The sequence below is a fragment of the Camelus dromedarius genome, chromosome 29 (assembly GCF_036321535.1).
Source record: "Camelus dromedarius isolate mCamDro1 chromosome 29, mCamDro1.pat, whole genome shotgun sequence".
NCBI classification, from domain to species: domain Eukaryota; kingdom Metazoa; phylum Chordata; class Mammalia; order Artiodactyla; family Camelidae; genus Camelus; species Camelus dromedarius.
This window is the reverse complement of record NC_087464.1, coordinates 21,331,713-21,347,853: the sequence shown is the minus strand read 5'-3', so window position 1 is coordinate 21,347,853 and position 16,141 is coordinate 21,331,713. Positions and strand designations below refer to the sequence as shown.

Here is a 16,141-nt window from a genome sequence, read left to right as displayed (position 1 = left end):
GAGAGGCCAAGGGGCCCCAGGGCGGCCTGCCCAGATCACAGGATGGTCTTGGGGCACCGAGGGGTGCAGAAGAGGTTCTGCAGGGCGCCAGGGGCTGGGAAGTGCAGTGCTCTCTCCCATGGCTCCATTTCGAAGCCTCATTTTTAGTTTTGTTATTTCTTTTGTTTTACTTTTCATCAAGAGACAGTTCAAACATATCCCGTAGAAGAGTGTAACAAACCTCCAGGTACTTCTCATCGAGCCTCAACAATTACCAGCTCCTCGCCGCTTTTGTTTCAACTGACTCCACCCCCCCCCAACTGCACCCCTGTCGTAAACTATAAGGACTCTTAAAAAGCACATATACCATTATCACTAATAAAATCTTGAGACCTCGTTTTGAGGGTGTCTCAGAACCTTTCAGGTAGACCGATGGTCCCCAAGCCCGGGGATGGGGAGCCCCGCGCTCACCCAGGAAGCCCAGGACGGAGATTGGGCCCCTCTTCTTCCCCGTGGTCTGCCAGTACCTGCTCCGATTGGCCGGGCGCGGGGCCGTCCGTGGGCTGCACCGACCACAGAGGGAGGGTCGAGACCGCCCAGTACAGCCCGGTGCGGCGGACTGGGGCCCGCGCGTCCCTCCTCTCCGGCGTGAGCGAACCTCCCCCGGGTAGGGGCGCGGAACCCTACGGCGACGGGCTGGGCGGCGCCCGGGACTGGGGGCTGGGGCGGGGGCAGCCCGGGCGCCAGCGCCGCGCCCTGGTCCGGCTCCGAGCGGGCGGGCTGCGCCGGGAGTTTCCGCCGCCTCCGCCGCGCGAGCTCCCAACAGTCCGGCTCCACTCCGCGGGCCGAGCGCCCCACGCCGCCCGCCCCGTCTGCGCGGAGCCTCAGGCCCGCGGGCGGACCAGCCATGGGCGCCCGACCGCGCGATGCCCGCGTCGCCAGGCTCTCGCCGCTCCGGGCTCCGCCGCTGCTGCTTCTGCTGCTGCTGCCAGGTACGGGCGCGCGGCGAGGGGCGCGGAGGGAGGGCGCCCTGCCCGAGCGGGGACTCGGGGTCCGAGGGGCTGCGCCGGGAGCGCAGCGCGGGGAAGCGGAGAGAAAGGCGCGGTGGCCGGGGACTCGGGCCCCGCGTGGACGGGCTCCGGCCCGGCGGCGTGTTGGGTTGGGGGGGGTGCGCGTTTCCACATCGGCTCCCGGGTCCTTGAAAGTCATTTGGGCGCTGCTGGGAGGACCCGCACGGAGGCCCTTCCTTCTCCCGCCCAGGGTTACGGATTCGAGTCCCGGCCCTGCCCGTCGTCCTGCTCCGAGCACTGGGTGCCGGACGGGCGCGCCCAGGCCGCGGGTTCCACTGTCTGCATCCCGCCCACCTCTTCGTTTCGCGAATAGATGGGGAAGCTGAGGCCAGAGAGTGCTAAAGACTTGACCAAGACCACCTGGGGCAGAGGAGAGTCGTTTCAGGGCACCAGCCTCTCCTCCCTGTCCTCGCCTCTCCGCCCTTCTCGTCGGTTGCTTTGAGACCCTTAGCAGCAGTACGCGCCTCCCTGCCTTCTGCTGGGTCCCTAAAGAACTCATTAGGGTGAAGCTGGCCCTGACCTGCCACTGAAAAGCCTTTTGAGTGGCCTGGGAGGACTGGTAGATTTCAAGGGGCGAGGAATTTGACTGCAGGCGACCCGGGCAGCTCGGCGGGTAATTGGTTGGGAGAGCGCTGCTTTTGCCCCCTTGGTGCTGAGACCCCCACTCCCCAGAGCTCTGCGCACTCCGCACGGAGCTCCTGCCTGTGGCCCCTCCTTTATTTCGGGGGAGGTGGGGAGCCAAGATCCTTGGAGAAGTTGCGTTGGACTTCACCAAGGATTCCCGTCACCTGCTCCCCAGATTGTCCCCAGATCTGTAAATGGGAAGCAGCAGACAGCTGACTCAAGATGCCTGGGGTGTGGCTTGTAAACAAAGAGCGTCCCCAAGGGTTTCAGAGAGGGAAGGGTCTTTGATCAGGATGTGAAGATAGCATCAGCAGGAACAGTGGGTCACATTCTGAGATCATGGGAGCCAGGTAGGCACCTGCTTCTAAGATGGTTGGTACCCAAACCCATACAGGGTCCTGGGTGGGAAGGAGAGCCCCAGTCCTGGGCTGCAGTCTCCCTCTGGCCCTGGTGACCGCTGCCCTGGGAGGGGACCGGTAATCTCTCCATTGTGGAAACAGTGAGGGGCTGTACTTAGGCAGACTGCATTTGCATCACAGCCCTGCCCTGTAGTAACAAAGAAGGTGAGCACAGTCCTTGAGCTCTTACCCTATGCCAGCACTGAGCCAAACACTTCACCCCTAAGAACATTCCGTGGGAGATTCATGATCATTATTTTTACAGATGAAGAAACTGAGGTTCAGAGAGGTTAAGCCACTTGCCTGCACTCACATAGCCCACAAGCAGTTTGTCAGGATCTGCACCAGATCTATACAAATTCAGAGCCCAGACTTGTAACCATTATGCTTCTCACTGAATGTGTGTGACCTGATGGAATTCCTGTCTCTCTTGGGCCTCAGTTTCCCAGTCTGTAATTAGTCCAAAAGTCTGGAGTTCCAGAGAGTACCCCCAGCAGGTGGCTAGGAGGCTATAGGTGGGTGGTGTCCCTGGTGGGGAAAAGTGACGACTTCCCCCAGGATCTGATGGGGCTACTTCCCTCAGTGGCCAGCGCCTCTGACGCCGAGCATCGTCTGTTCGAGCGGCTGTTCGAAGATTACAATGAGATCATCCGGCCAGTGGCCAATGTATCTGACCCGGTCATTATCCAGTTTGAGGTGTCCATGTCTCAGCTGGTGAAGGTGGTGAGTGCCAGAGCCACAAGCTGTGGCCAGGGGGTATGGAACTTCTGGAAAAGCCTTTCCCAGAACCAGCCTTGTTTTTGTAATTCACCATCTACCTTAATCTCTCTCTCTAGGATGAAGTAAACCAGATCATGGAGACAAACCTGTGGCTCAAGCAAGTAAGTGACCAGAACCTGTGCACTGCTGCCCCCTGGTGGTGACTGCTTTCTTTGCTGTCAGTGAACCAAGGGCCAAAGCCCCCACTTCACTCCTGTGATTGGGGTTCACTGACTGACTGATGTCTCTTCCTGGGCTTGGGGTCACATACATTGCTCTATACCCACCCTCCTTGAAAGGACTGCAGGGCCTAGCCCCTCAAGTCCCAGCTGACAGGCTGCAGCCTGGAAAGAGAGACTTTCTCCATGCTCACACAAAATGAGGCGGACCTGGGCCTAGAGCCCTGGCCCCCGAATCTAGGGTGGTGCGTGAGATACCTCTTGCCCTTCCTCTTGCTAAAAACTCATCCTTAAGTCAGAATCAGATGCTGTTGCTACTGTTGGTCAGGTGGGAGCAAGGGTTCTGAATTCTCTTCAAATTGAGGCCAAAGAAATCGGCTTCCAGGCGTCCTGCCCAGGGAGGCTTTGTCCAGATGTGGACAGATAATCCTTGGCCTGAGGGTGATCGTCCCAGCAGCCCAGCCAATTGAGTGCTCAGCTCCTGCAACCTTCCTCCCCAGGAGGCTGGGAAGTCAGATGGGCGCTGTGCCCACTCGGCGCTCTGTGGCACACGTTCCCTCTGGCCACCGCCTCACCTCTCTCCCCCAGGTGCTCAGAACTCCCAGCCTCTGCACCCAAACACTTCTTGGGCCCTGGTGGGATCACAGCTTCTTCCCCCAAACCCTTCAGAGACCAACCCTGCCTATGCTGGAGGTGGAAGTGGGTTCTGTGCCATCATTAGTGCTCTGCTTTGGGGGCTTAATGGCATTTCTGAGCATTTCAGGGACGTCAGCAGCTAGAGAGTAAGGCAGGGTCCTGGACCTGGCACTGGAATTGTCTGGACAAAGCCCTAGTGGTCCTCACTGAGTGATAAGGGCTGCGCTTGCCCATGGTCATGGAGCAGTGGACCCGGCAGCCAGGAGGCAGCCTGCACACTCAGCCCTGCGCTGTCTCCCTCACTAGCCCCACCATGAGGATCTGCGCCAGTGTGGTCTGCATCCTGGAGGTGGCTCTGGGACCTGCAGCAGAGGTGGGGAGGTCACCAAGATGGCTGGTGCCAAGAGAAGTAAAACCGTGCTGGTCCTCCCACTGCCTCTTTCTCCCTCCCTGCTTCTTCCTCCCAGATCTGGAATGACTACAAGCTGAAGTGGAACCCCTCTGACTACGATGGGGCAGAGATCCTCCACGTCCCCGCACAGAAGATCTGGAAGCCAGACATTGTGCTGTATAACAAGTAAGGTGCTGGGGGGCCCCCACCCTCTCCAGGCTGTCAGCCTGGGCCTGGGTACTTGGCCCACTGCACTTTGTGAAGGCAGCCCTCCTGGGACCTTTTCCAAAAGGGCTTCGTTCATTTGGTTTATTCCGCAGGTTCTTTATTGCAGACCTGGGGTGGACCCTGGTCCTCCTGTCCTCTCCCACAAACTGGAACCTGGGGCGCCCTCTCTGTTTCACTGTTCCCCTTGCTGAGGATGCAATGCCGAGCAGGTCCTCTTTTTTGAGGGGCAGATACCTCCTGGTGATTTTTGTCTGGGGCTCTCGGGACAGAAGAACCCCCCCTTCCCTTGGCTGCCCCCATAGTAGCTAGTCCCACACGTGTCCCGTGCAGGGGCCGCTGACAGTGGCAGTTGGACCCCACACTCTTATCTGGGGTTCATGGGGTGCCGCATACCCTAACTTTGTTGACTTTGTGGGCGGTGTGTTTTTCCTTTTGCTATCTTGCTGCCCTGTTTTTCTGAGGCACGTTGGAGAGATGAGAGACATGCCCGGTGACCTTTCTCATATGATGTATACCCGTGCCCCACTCAGCTCGGACTCTTTCCTTCTATTAAAGCGGCTCCCCGCTCACCATCGGCACCCACCTTGCCTTTCATTTTTTTAGTCAATTCACATGGCTCAGCAACACACTGGCTCAGAAACCTCCCCGCTAGACCATCCCTTGCTGCCAGCCATCTCTTGGCACCCAGAGGAGATAAGATCTTCATTTATTTTTCAGTCATTCATTCAGTCAACTTGGACTTACCAAGTGCCCTCTATGTGGCGGGGCTGTGCCAGACCTCGGTCCCCAGCGAGGTCTCCATCTTCCGTCTCCTGGTGGCAGAGCGAGGCTGCCGACCGTCCCCGGTAGGCAGGCAGGTAGGCAGGCAGGCCTCCTGGTCTGAACAGACACAGTGCCCAGTATCCCTGGGAAATAGCAGACATGTGCACCAGCCACCAAGGTAAGCTGATCTCCAGTGTTGGGCCTCTGGGACACACGCACTTGAGGACTCAAGTTCGACTGGTCAAGGCTCTGCCACAAACTGTCTAGAGGGCCCTGAGCAAGCAAGACCTACTCTCTGACCTTCAGTTTCCTCCTCAGAGCAGGGTTGGTCAACATTTTCTGTAAGGGCCAGGTAGCGAGTGTTTTAGGCTTTGTGGGCCTTCTGGTTTCTGTCACAGCTACTCAGCCCTGCCCTGGCAGTGCCAGAGCAACCCTAGGCAACTGACCACAAATGAGTATGGCTGGGTGTTACAATAAAAATGCATTTATAGAAACGGGGCAGGCCGGTGGGCCATAGTTTGTCAAGTCCTAGACTAAACCCTGGGCTCTGAAGGTCCATTTTGTTGATTGGGACACCGTGAGGAAAGTTGTTCTGAAGGCCCCTGTCTTCCTGGGGTCCTGTCAACCCTCTGCATCGTGCAGGCCAGCCTCCCAGGGCTCCTCAGTGCTGAGCATGATCAAGTCCACTTGGGGCCCTGTGCCCTCACCCCACTGCTCACGCCTTTCCTTTCTTCTTGGAGCCACGGGCCGGGAATCATCATCTTGTGCAGAACTGAGGGCACAGTAGGAGTAAAGGAGGGCTAAGAGCATGTAAACCCCGCGGGGCCCCTTTGGGACGCCCAGCCAACTGGAGTAAAGACAGGGAGAGGATCTGGCATCAAGTCTTCACGTGCAGGCTGTCCTGCTCGGCAGAAAGACGCACATGGGGGTGGGAGGGCCAGAGGCCAGCGAGGGGACAGGCACGGGACATGTCCCCTTCATGCAGTCCTGTCCAGGAACAACAACGCAGGACATCCCTAAGTGATGAGGTCTGCCACTTTTTTCAGTCCCTTCAGGCAAATGCATCTGAGGGTTGTTCCCTTTGGAAGGACACGAATGCCATCAAATGCGGAACTCCAAGAAATCAACCAGGCGAATCCAGGGAAGTGTTGAGAGTCTGCTCTGCCCTCTTGGATGCGAGACTGCATAGTGTGAAGCTGGTCATCAGCAGATCTCCTGTTGCACAAACACGAAGCCGGTTCTCAGAATAATGTGTATCTTTGTGTATAAAGAAAGTCAGGGTGCACCTAGCTAAAAGGAAGGAAGATGGAACATGGGGAGAAAACAGGGAAGGATAGGGAAACATTAGGCAAAGGAACCTGTCATGCTGGATTTGGAAGACAAGGAATCCGAAAACACGGTTATTATTCGTTCTAATACAGAGCGGGGAGGAACGGGGAGTGGTGACGGTAGAATCAGGGTGCAGAGACAGGGTCTGGTAACAGACCCATCTCACAGGGCTCAGTGTAATGTGTGTGTTCACACCTGGGCACCTGAGGGAGACAGTAAGGAGGCACCGACGAGGGCCACACCATAGGGACAGCAAGTGGCAAATGTCCCCAAAGGTCGCCTAAAGACCTGGATGGCCACTTTCATTCATTTCTTTTATTTCTTTAATTAAAAGAAAAAAAAATCTCTGGCATTTGGGAGTGTCTCAAGAAATATCAAGTCTGGAGTTACGGGCTGTGCAGTGAACCAGTGGCATACCCCGGGGGTGACGGGTGGGTCAGATTGTGGGGGGCAGGGTCCTGGGCCTCAGGGCCCCCCTTGGTAAGTGGGGCAGTGAAATGGGTGGCCTTTTGCCACCTGTGGAGCTCTCGTACTCTGTGCTTTTACTAATCATCACTTGCCGTTTACCTGCTGGTGGTGTGGGAAGCTGGACTCGATGCCCACATGGTCATGACCTGCGTGCCACACGTCTTCCTTGTCTTTGCAGTGCTGTCGGGGACTTCCAGGTGGACGACAAGACCAAAGCTCTGCTCAAGTACACGGGGGAAGTGACCTGGATCCCCCCGGCCATCTTTAAGAGCTCGTGCAAAATTGACGTGACCTACTTTCCGTTTGATTACCAGAACTGCACCATGAAGTTCGGCTCCTGGTCCTACGACAAGGCCAAAATTGACCTGGTCCTGATCGGCAACTCCATGAACCTTAAGGACTACTGGGAGAGTGGCGAGTGGGCCATCATCAAGGCCCCTGGCTACACACATGACATCAAGTACAACTGCTGCGAGGAGATCTACCAGGACATCACGTACTCGCTGTACATCCGGCGCCTGCCCTTGTTCTACACCATCAACCTCATCATCCCCTGCCTGCTCATCTCCTTCCTGACCGTGCTCGTCTTCTACCTGCCCTCCGACTGCGGCGAGAAGGTGACCCTCTGCATCTCAGTCCTCCTCTCCTTGACCGTGTTCCTCCTGGTGATCACTGAGACCATCCCGTCCACCTCGCTGGTCATTCCCCTGATTGGCGAGTACCTCCTGTTTACCATGATTTTTGTAACCTTGTCCATCGTCATCACCGTCTTTGTGCTCAACGTGCACTACAGAACCCCCACCACGCACACAATGCCCACGTGGGTAAAGACCATATTCCTGAACTTGCTTCCCAGGGTCATGTTCATGACCAGGCCGGCAAGCAGCAAGGGTACCACTCGGAAGCCAAGACCCTTCCATAGTGCTGAACTCTCCAACCTGAATTGCTTCAGCCGCACAGAGTCCAAGGGCTGCAAGGAAGGCTACCCCTGCCAGGACGGGAGGTGCAGCTACTGCCACCACCGCAGGGTAAAAATCTCAAATTTCAGTGCCAACCTCACGAGAAGCTCCAGCTCTGAATCTGTCGATGCTGTGCTGTCCCTCTCTGCTCTTTCACCGGAAATCAAAGAAGCTATCCAAAGTGCCAAGTGTATCGCAGAAAACATGAAAGCACAGAATGAAGCCAAAGAGGTAAGAATATGTCTGTTACCACGTTGGTCATTCATTCATTCAGCAAACATTCATCGGTTCCTTGGGGGCAAGGCTCAGGGTGGGATTAAGGAATGCAACTCCAGCATCAGTGGCTTCTGTTCCTCCATATACCAGGTATATATCCTTGTCTCACTCTGTGAGCCTTGTCTTCTCATCTGTAAAATGGGATGGTTAAAGGTGGTGAGTACGTGGTGCCCTGCATTTAGCTACTGGTACAGCAGTAACGCCCAGGCCACTGGGACACCTGATGCCGAGAGAGAGTGGATTAGGAGGGAGGCTGGACAAGGGCATGAGGCCAGATGATCTCCAGTTAGTACTGATCAGCTGAGCTTGTTTCAAACTTTACTAATTGTGTCCCCCCCCCATTTAAGTGTCATTAACATGATACACACCTCTCAAGTGTACAGCTCAGTGAATTTTTACATTATGTGCACACTCATGTAACCATGATCCAGATAAAGATACAGAACATTTCCAGAGCCCCAGAAAGTCCCTCATCCGACCCTTCCCAGTTGGTACCTCCCGTTCTCCTCAGTAACCACTGATCCCGGTTTCTTTTACATTGACTAGTTTGATCTATTCTTGTACTTCATTTCAGTGGAATCACATTGTATAACCTCTTTCATATCTGACTTCTTTCATTCAACAAAATGTCTGAGGTTTATCCTCTTGGTTCATTTTTATTGGTGTGTAATGTTCTCCACTATGACAATACCGCCTTCTGGTCATTCATTCTACAGTTTTTAAACATTTGTTTTATTCCAGTTTGGGGCTTTTATGAATAAACCCACAATATTCTTACACATGTCCTTTGGTAAATATGTACACTCATTTCTCCTGGATATATACCTAGGGGTGGAACTGCTGGATCATTGGAGAGACGTGTTTTTCACTTTAGTGGATACTGTAAGGTTTCCAAAGTGTTTGACTTACTGACACGCCACCGCCGCTCCCCCACCCCGGCAGCGTTTGAGGGTTCCGGCTGCTGCACATCCTTGCCACACATAAGAAGTGGCATTTCAGCCCTATTTCAATTAGCACGTCCCTTGTTGAGTAACGATGAGGGGTTTGTTTCGCAGGCTGGCCGTTTGGGTGTCTTCTGTGAAATAGCTATTGAAACTCTTGCCCATGTTTTTTTTTAATCGGGTGAACTTCTATTTCCTCCAAAACTTTTATGCTAGAATTAGTGATAGGTATTAATAGGGAAGTTTTACATTTATGTGTTTGGCTACTTCACTCTGTTTACCCCCAAGGTTACCAGAATCACGTTCAATAATTTTATAAGAAGCTCTGCTTGAAAATTAATTGGCTCTGCTTTAGGTTGCTTATTAGCAAAGAGCTAATTACCAGATAATTTCAGCTCCTGATGCACTGTAGGTAATTAATGTTGCCAGGGAATGACTGGAGCCCCTTATTCAGCTGTGAATGGCACAGGAAAGTAGACGAGACAGGAGGGAGACAGGAACAGCTGCCCGTTCTCCTCAGCACACCCATCTGAGCAACTGTGAGCCTGTCTTGTGACTGTAAGAATGCAGAACCTCCCGCTGAGCCCAGAAAGTTAGCCAAAAAGTCAGGCTCTCCTTTAAATTCAGTTGAAGCAATTGTTGGACATTAAATGATTACTGAGAATCTCTCATTTATAACACTAATAACTTTTGCAGATACCCTCTACCCTTTCTTTATCCATTTTTATTTTTTTTTTATGGTGGGTTTTTTTATGTATTTCTTTTTTAAACTTTTTTTGGGGGGGCAGGTAATTAGGTTTATTTACTTAATTATTAACAGAGGTACTAGGTACCTAGGACCTCGTGCATGCTAAGGTACCACTGAGCAGTACCCGCCCCCTCCCCCGCCACGGTTTGGCATTCTTATGAGCCATTTCATTCTGAGGTTTCTCATCTTTAATTCTGGGGAAATCAGGTTATTTCTGTAAAGGTCTCCTCCTCCCTTCTTTTCTCTTTCCCTGAACTTCTGTTGACAGACCTGGACACTTCTGCTCCCAGCCTCTGCATCTCAGCTTTTCTCTGACATTGCCCCCTTCTTCATTCGTTTCCTGCTGCCCCTGGGAGAGGTCCTTACCCTCCCTGTTTCTTTCCTGGGCTGTACGTTCCCCACAAGTTACCCCAGCTCTTGAGCTCTTTGTTGCCACTGGTCTGTTTTTCACACTTGTATTTCTAGTTGGTTCTTCAGTAACACTGCCTGGTCCTACTTCATGTTCCAATATTTTTCTCTTATCTCTGAGAATATCATGTTTAGTTTAAATCCTTAACGTATCCACTTCGTGAATGTTCTTTCAAGTACCTAAGCTGCTGTGTTGGGAGCCTGTGAGCTCACTTTTTCTGGGGGTGTCAGCCATTCTTGCTGAACAGTGTTTGAGGGAGGGGCCCCAACCTCGGCTCCACGAGACAGAGGATGCACATTGCCACGGACTGGGCTAGACCACCCTTCAGGAGTGCTTCCTCCCCTCCAGGTGACCTTGTCCCTCAGGGGACTTCTCTCAACCTCCCATCTGGCTCTGATCTCCTCCGAGTCCCTCTCACTCACCCGAAGTTGTTCATCTCTGATGTGGGGCAGTCAGTGGGCACCTTCTCTGCCCTGCTCTTCACCTCAGCTGGGCTCAGCTTTGCTCACAGGTTCCCCGCCTGCCTCTCTGCACTGGGAGGGGTAGGCTGGGAAGAGGCCAGTGTTCAGGGAGGAAAAAGCACAACTGCAAAGCTCTCCCCAGTCCTTCCCTCTGCTGAGACACTCACCAGGCCACCCCTGCCCAGCTTCTGAAAGTCTTTAAATCACAGTCCCCTCTGGTTCTTGGGGCATCTCCAGGGCTGGGCTGCGAGAGGGAGCCAGGAGCTTGGGCACATTCACCATTTTGCCTAATACTCATCTACCTGCTAACGTATCACAGGCTCCCAAGTATCCAGAGAATGGCCAATATCACAGTGCCTTAAAGACCCAGAGTTAGACAAAAAAATTAACTTTCACAGCTCCGTTGGCAGCACTGTTCATATATCCATGTGTAAGACGCAACTCCTGTCTTTTGTCACCAAGCTGAACAATGTGAACTGCTGTCAGAGCAAGATTTATCCTTGGGTAATGGGCATTTTTAAAATCAGCATTAATATCCATGGGTATTATTCACTAAGGACCCCGTGCCAGGCACCCTGTTTCATTTAATCCTCGTAACAACTCTGAGGCAGGTGCTGTTCTTACTCCTGTTTTTACAGATGAGGAAATTCAGGCTAAGAGAGGTCACATCATTTACCCAGATTCTCACATCTAAAAAGGAGCAGAGCTGGGATAGTAACAAGCCTCGGTTGTTTTCCGCCCCACTGCCTCCCAGAGCCTTAGGAGATTTAGCCGGTAACAGGTCAGGAGGAATCACAGGGTCTATTGTATATTTGAAGCTTTTACAAACCAAAGTCTTAGGAACTCAAGTAAAGTGACTTGTGGCAAAGAAGGCATTAGAGTTCTAATCCGTTGATTTCTCCGTGTCATCAAGAGGACACATTTACTCAAGCTCATAATGGTGAAATAAAATCCTTGTCTCCCAGCCCCATCTCAGTGCACTTAATTAAATTACTAAATCACATGCTGCCTCTTTTTCCTTATGCGATTATTTCTTCAAAATCGGATGATTCGTGGGTTCTTTTTTTCTCAATTCAATTATGGTTTCCTTACTGTCTGAGTTGTCTAGGAGTATAATTAACATACAATTCTCCTAACTATTTCAGGCCTAATTGAAGCTGTATTATATACAATTAGCCTTGCCCTTTCTTCCATCTTTTACTTCGTTGGGCTGTATTAGCTATTCCAACAAAGGCCCCGAATCCTCCCACAAAGGCCTAAGCCCAGGAACTGGTTCTAACTAACTTTATAAACTGGAATTCCATTTGGGGGAAACAATGGTTTATGTATATATTTAAAAGTTTCTGTAAAACACGTCTTTTGTTAAATTTATACCTAAATATTCATACTATTGTAAACAGAATTTTCTTAATTTCATTTCAGATTATAAGTGTGTAGAAATGCAACTGATTTTTGTATATTGACCTTGTACCCTGCAACCTTGCTGAACTTATTAGCTCTAATAGATTTTTGGGGGCTGTGTGTATGTATTTCATAGGATTTCCTATATACAAGATCATGTTATCTATAGATTAAAGATGGAATTTTTTTTAGAAAAAAGTAAAGCTGATTTAAAATACACTTAATATGATATTTTAGACCTGTTTCCCTAGTGCACAAAGAGAAACTTGAGAATGGTAGATTTCCTCAGATTACATCAATTAGAGGAAAGTTTTCTTGCATATTGGTGGCAGAATGGCTTCTCCTACTGAAACACATAAACATTTAGTATTGAGAATGTGTTCACTCTGCCTTTTCCTTCCTGCTTAATTTGTCCCTCTTTCATTTTTGTTTTTGCTTTTCAGATTCAAGACGACTGGAAGTATGTTGCCATGGTGATCGATCGTATTTTCCTGTGGGTTTTCATCCTGGTGTGCATTTTAGGGACAGCAGGGTTGTTTCTGCAGCCCTTGATGGCCAGAGATGATGCATGAGCACTAAACTCCGTGTCTGCCTGAGGTTATTTACGTGTGTGTTGGGGCTCAGTCTTTGAAGTTTATATTTTATCGTGGTAAAATACACTTAGAGCATAAAATACATCACCTTCACCATGTTTAAGTGCACAGTTGAGTGGTATTAAACACATCACACTGTTGTGCAACCTTCACCATCATCCATCCCTGTAACTCTTTTCATCTTGTAAAATTGAAACTCTAGACCCATGAAACTAACTCCCCGTTCTCCACCGCTCCCCCACAACCACCACCATCAGACATTCTGTCTTCATGATTTTGACTGTTCTAAGTACCTCATGTAAGTGGAATCATACAGTATTTGTCTTTCGGACTGGCCTATTTTACTTCACATGTTCTCAAGGTTCATCCATGTTGTAGCAAATTGCAGAACTTCCTTACTTTTTAAGGCTGAATAATATTCCATTGTAAGTATATACATTTTGCTCATCCATTCATCTGTTGTTGGACACCTGGGTTGCTCAGATGTTCTGGCTGTTGTGACTATTGCTACTGCGTACACTCTTCAGTAATCGGATTTCAGTTCTTTTGGATATATATACACCCACAAATGGAATTGCTTGGTTATAAGGCAATTTTATTTTTAACTTTTTAAGGAAGCATCATACTGTTTTCCACCACAGCTGTACCATTTTACATTCCCACCAACAATGCCCAGGATTCCAGTTTCTCCACATCCTCATCAATACCTGTTTTCTGTTTTTTTTGAAAAAAGCAATCCTATTGGTTGTGAAGTGGTAGCTCATTGTAGTTTTGATTTGCATTTCTCTAATGATTTGTGATTTTGAGCATTTTTTCACGTGCTTATCGGCCATTTGTATACCTTCTTTGGAGAAATGTCTGTTCAAGATCTTTGCCCATTTTTTAATCAGGTGTTTTGTTTGTTAAGTTTTAGGAGTTCTGTGTTTATTCTAGATATTAATCCCTTAACAGATATATGATTTGCAAATATTTTCTTCCATTCTGTAGGTTGCCTTTTTACTGTTGATGGTGTCTTTCGATGCACAAAATTTTTTAATTTTTATGAAATCTAACTTGTCTTTTCTTTTTTACCTGTGCTTTTTGTGTCATATCCAAGAAATCGCTGCCAAATCCAGTGTCATAAAGCATTTGCCGTGTTTTCTTCTAAGAGTTTTATTGTTTTAGGTTTTGTTTAAGCCCTTTCGTAATAGTAACACACTTTATATCATCAAGCTGCTGGCTATGTTTTTGTCATTTCAAGGTTTATTATCCAGTTGTCTTGATTTTTGTAAAGAAAAAAAAAGATTCATGCAAGAAAAATGTCAAGAGTATTATGGGTAAACGAACATTTAACCAGCCTTTTGGGTAAGGGTAAGAAATGTCAAAATATAATTCTTCTACAGTGAGCAGTAGCATGCTGTGCTGTGGATCATGTAAAAATGGGCTAAATATGAAAACTGTTTTTCCTTTATTTAGAGGTTGAGACAACTGAAGGGAAAAAACTTGTTGTTCAGAGATGCGAAAACCATTTGGTTCAGTAACACAACAGATCTCCCAATGGTTTTCTTATTTAGCTCATTATCTCGTTTTATACTATTTCAGCAAGACCCCACTACTGTCTTGCTGCACGTGAAGTTACCATGCACTTCTTATTGTTTTAAACTGTTTTTCAACAGTCGAAGGACCATGCCTCTACTGCAGAGGGCATCGATTATTTCATAATTTTGTATTATACTATGAGAAATTATGCCTAGTCGTAACATTCATTGTCAAGGAACCTTTAGAACAGGGTTTCTCAACCTTAGCACTAGTAACACTCTGGGCCGGATCATTCTCTGTTGGTGGCAGGGTTGTGGAGTGGGGGTCTGTCCTGTACATCATAGGCTTTTTAGTAGCACCCTGGCCTCTACCTACAGGACACCAATAACGTATTCCCATCCCTTGCCAATGTGACAACCAAAAGTGTCCCCAAAAATTGTTAAATGTCCCCCTAGGGACAAACTGCCCCTGGTTGAGAACCACTGCTTTAGACAAATTACTAAGGCGAGGGGATCCCATACTCCACTTCTGAATCTGAATAACCACCGGCAAGAGATGATTCAGAGGCCATTTTAATCTCAGTAGCCTTTGTTTTTCCTATGCAAAAATAAAACTGACGGAATTTCAGCTCACTGTGACTCATGTTTCAATAAGTCAAAAGAAGATTTCTATAAAATTTACATACAACATTTTAAAGTAACAGTAATGGAGATACTGGTAACAGGGATCAGGGAGGTATACATGCTGTAAGAGCCATCCTGCAATTTAAACTCATCAAATAGCATTAAATACCCGCCAATAAAATGCAAATTAGACAGGATCCCCTCTGCCTTCCAGAGAGTGTTGACTTGAACTTGGACTGGTTACTTAGTATAAATAAATAAGGCATTTGTTCTCTCAAGAGCTGGGCGTTCTAAATCAAATGCAAGATTTTTATCAGTATTTTCCTCCTGGACACGCAGTAGCATATCCTTGCCTGTGACACATGACACGGTACTGAATGCGTAGAAATAGGCATCGAAAGGCCCTGGCAACTCTCAGATTCTGGTATTGTAATTGTTGGAATGGAAGAGGTACAAGTGAAGCACTACAGGCATGTAACAGTGTGCTTGTACATAATTAGAATACCATCTTTAAGCTTGGAAGATGGTTTTCTCACAGAACAAGTCAGTAGAATCCACAGATGTGTTCTTACAATGGGATTCACCAAGTTATAGTGGACACTTCTAGAATCAAGGATAAAAAGATGCTACTACAATTAATATAGAAGGTAGTTCTATTAATTGTGGAAAATGTGGACAAGAGGACTGAAGTTAATGTTAAGGATATGCTACTGCGTGTCCATAGGAGTTGTTTATTGTATGATTTCACAATGGAAGGTAAGCTATAAAAATAGTTAATGCAATAACTGTTCAGTTTAAGCATTGAAAGAATAAACCAGCATCATAGTCAATCGTCATCACACAGTGGTCAGCTTGTTCACTATAGCAGCACAATGCTATACTAAAGATCAGCTGTCACCCAGTGAATACAGGACAGAGAATTTTTTAATGTGTACCTTTACCAAATGCAGGAAGTTTGAAATCAGTCTTCAAATGAAACAGGAATTTTCCAGCACAGTCAAAAGATGAGCTTCACTGTTGATTACAAAGAAGAATTATTTTCCAGGATACAAACATCAGATTTTTACTAGTACAGTTTAGATACTATTTTGCTGCTGTTTTTAGAAGGTCAAATGTTATTCAGTCAGTTATTACTTCAGTCATGCAGGGAGATGTTCTAATGGGCAATCTAGTAAGATAAATTGATGTTAGTGGGGAGGGCATAGCTCAAGTGGTAGAGCGCATGCTCAGCACGCACGAAGTCCTGGGTTCAATCCCCAGTACCTCCTCTAAAAAATAAATAAATCTAATTACTCCCCCCAAAAAAAACCCACACAAAAACATACCAAAAAATGTTAAAAAAAAAAAAACCAAAAACTGATGTTAGAGTGTTAATCTGTTAAAGGTTGC

The 16,141-nt window shown here is 48.7% G+C and overlaps 1 protein-coding gene across 1 annotated transcript; it reads left to right on the top strand.

Moving 5' to 3' along the window:
* The first annotated feature begins 886 nt into the window (after positions 1 to 886).
* On the top strand, positions 887 to 13,483 carry CHRNA3 (cholinergic receptor nicotinic alpha 3 subunit). The gene is made up of 6 exons (XM_031440745.2): positions 887 to 971; positions 2,655 to 2,794; positions 2,908 to 2,952; positions 4,113 to 4,222; positions 7,002 to 8,013; positions 12,462 to 13,483. The coding sequence occupies exons 1-6, from the start codon at positions 887 to 889 to the stop codon at positions 12,588 to 12,590; spliced, it is 1,521 nt and encodes a 506-aa protein (XP_031296605.2). The 3' UTR covers positions 12,591 to 13,483.
* Positions 13,484 to 16,141: the final 2,658 nt, after the last annotated feature.

Coding starts and splice junctions, on each gene's coding strand:
- CHRNA3 (XM_031440745.2), top strand. CDS start 887: ATGGGCGCCCGACCGCGCGATGCCCGCGTCGCCAGGCTCTCGCCGCTC. Junction 2,953..4,112: donor CAAACCTGTGGCTCAAGCAA/GTAAGTGACCAG, acceptor TCTTCCTCCCAG/ATCTGGAATGACTACAAGCT. Junction 8,014..12,461: donor CACAGAATGAAGCCAAAGAG/GTAAGAATATGT, acceptor TTTGCTTTTCAG/ATTCAAGACGACTGGAAGTA.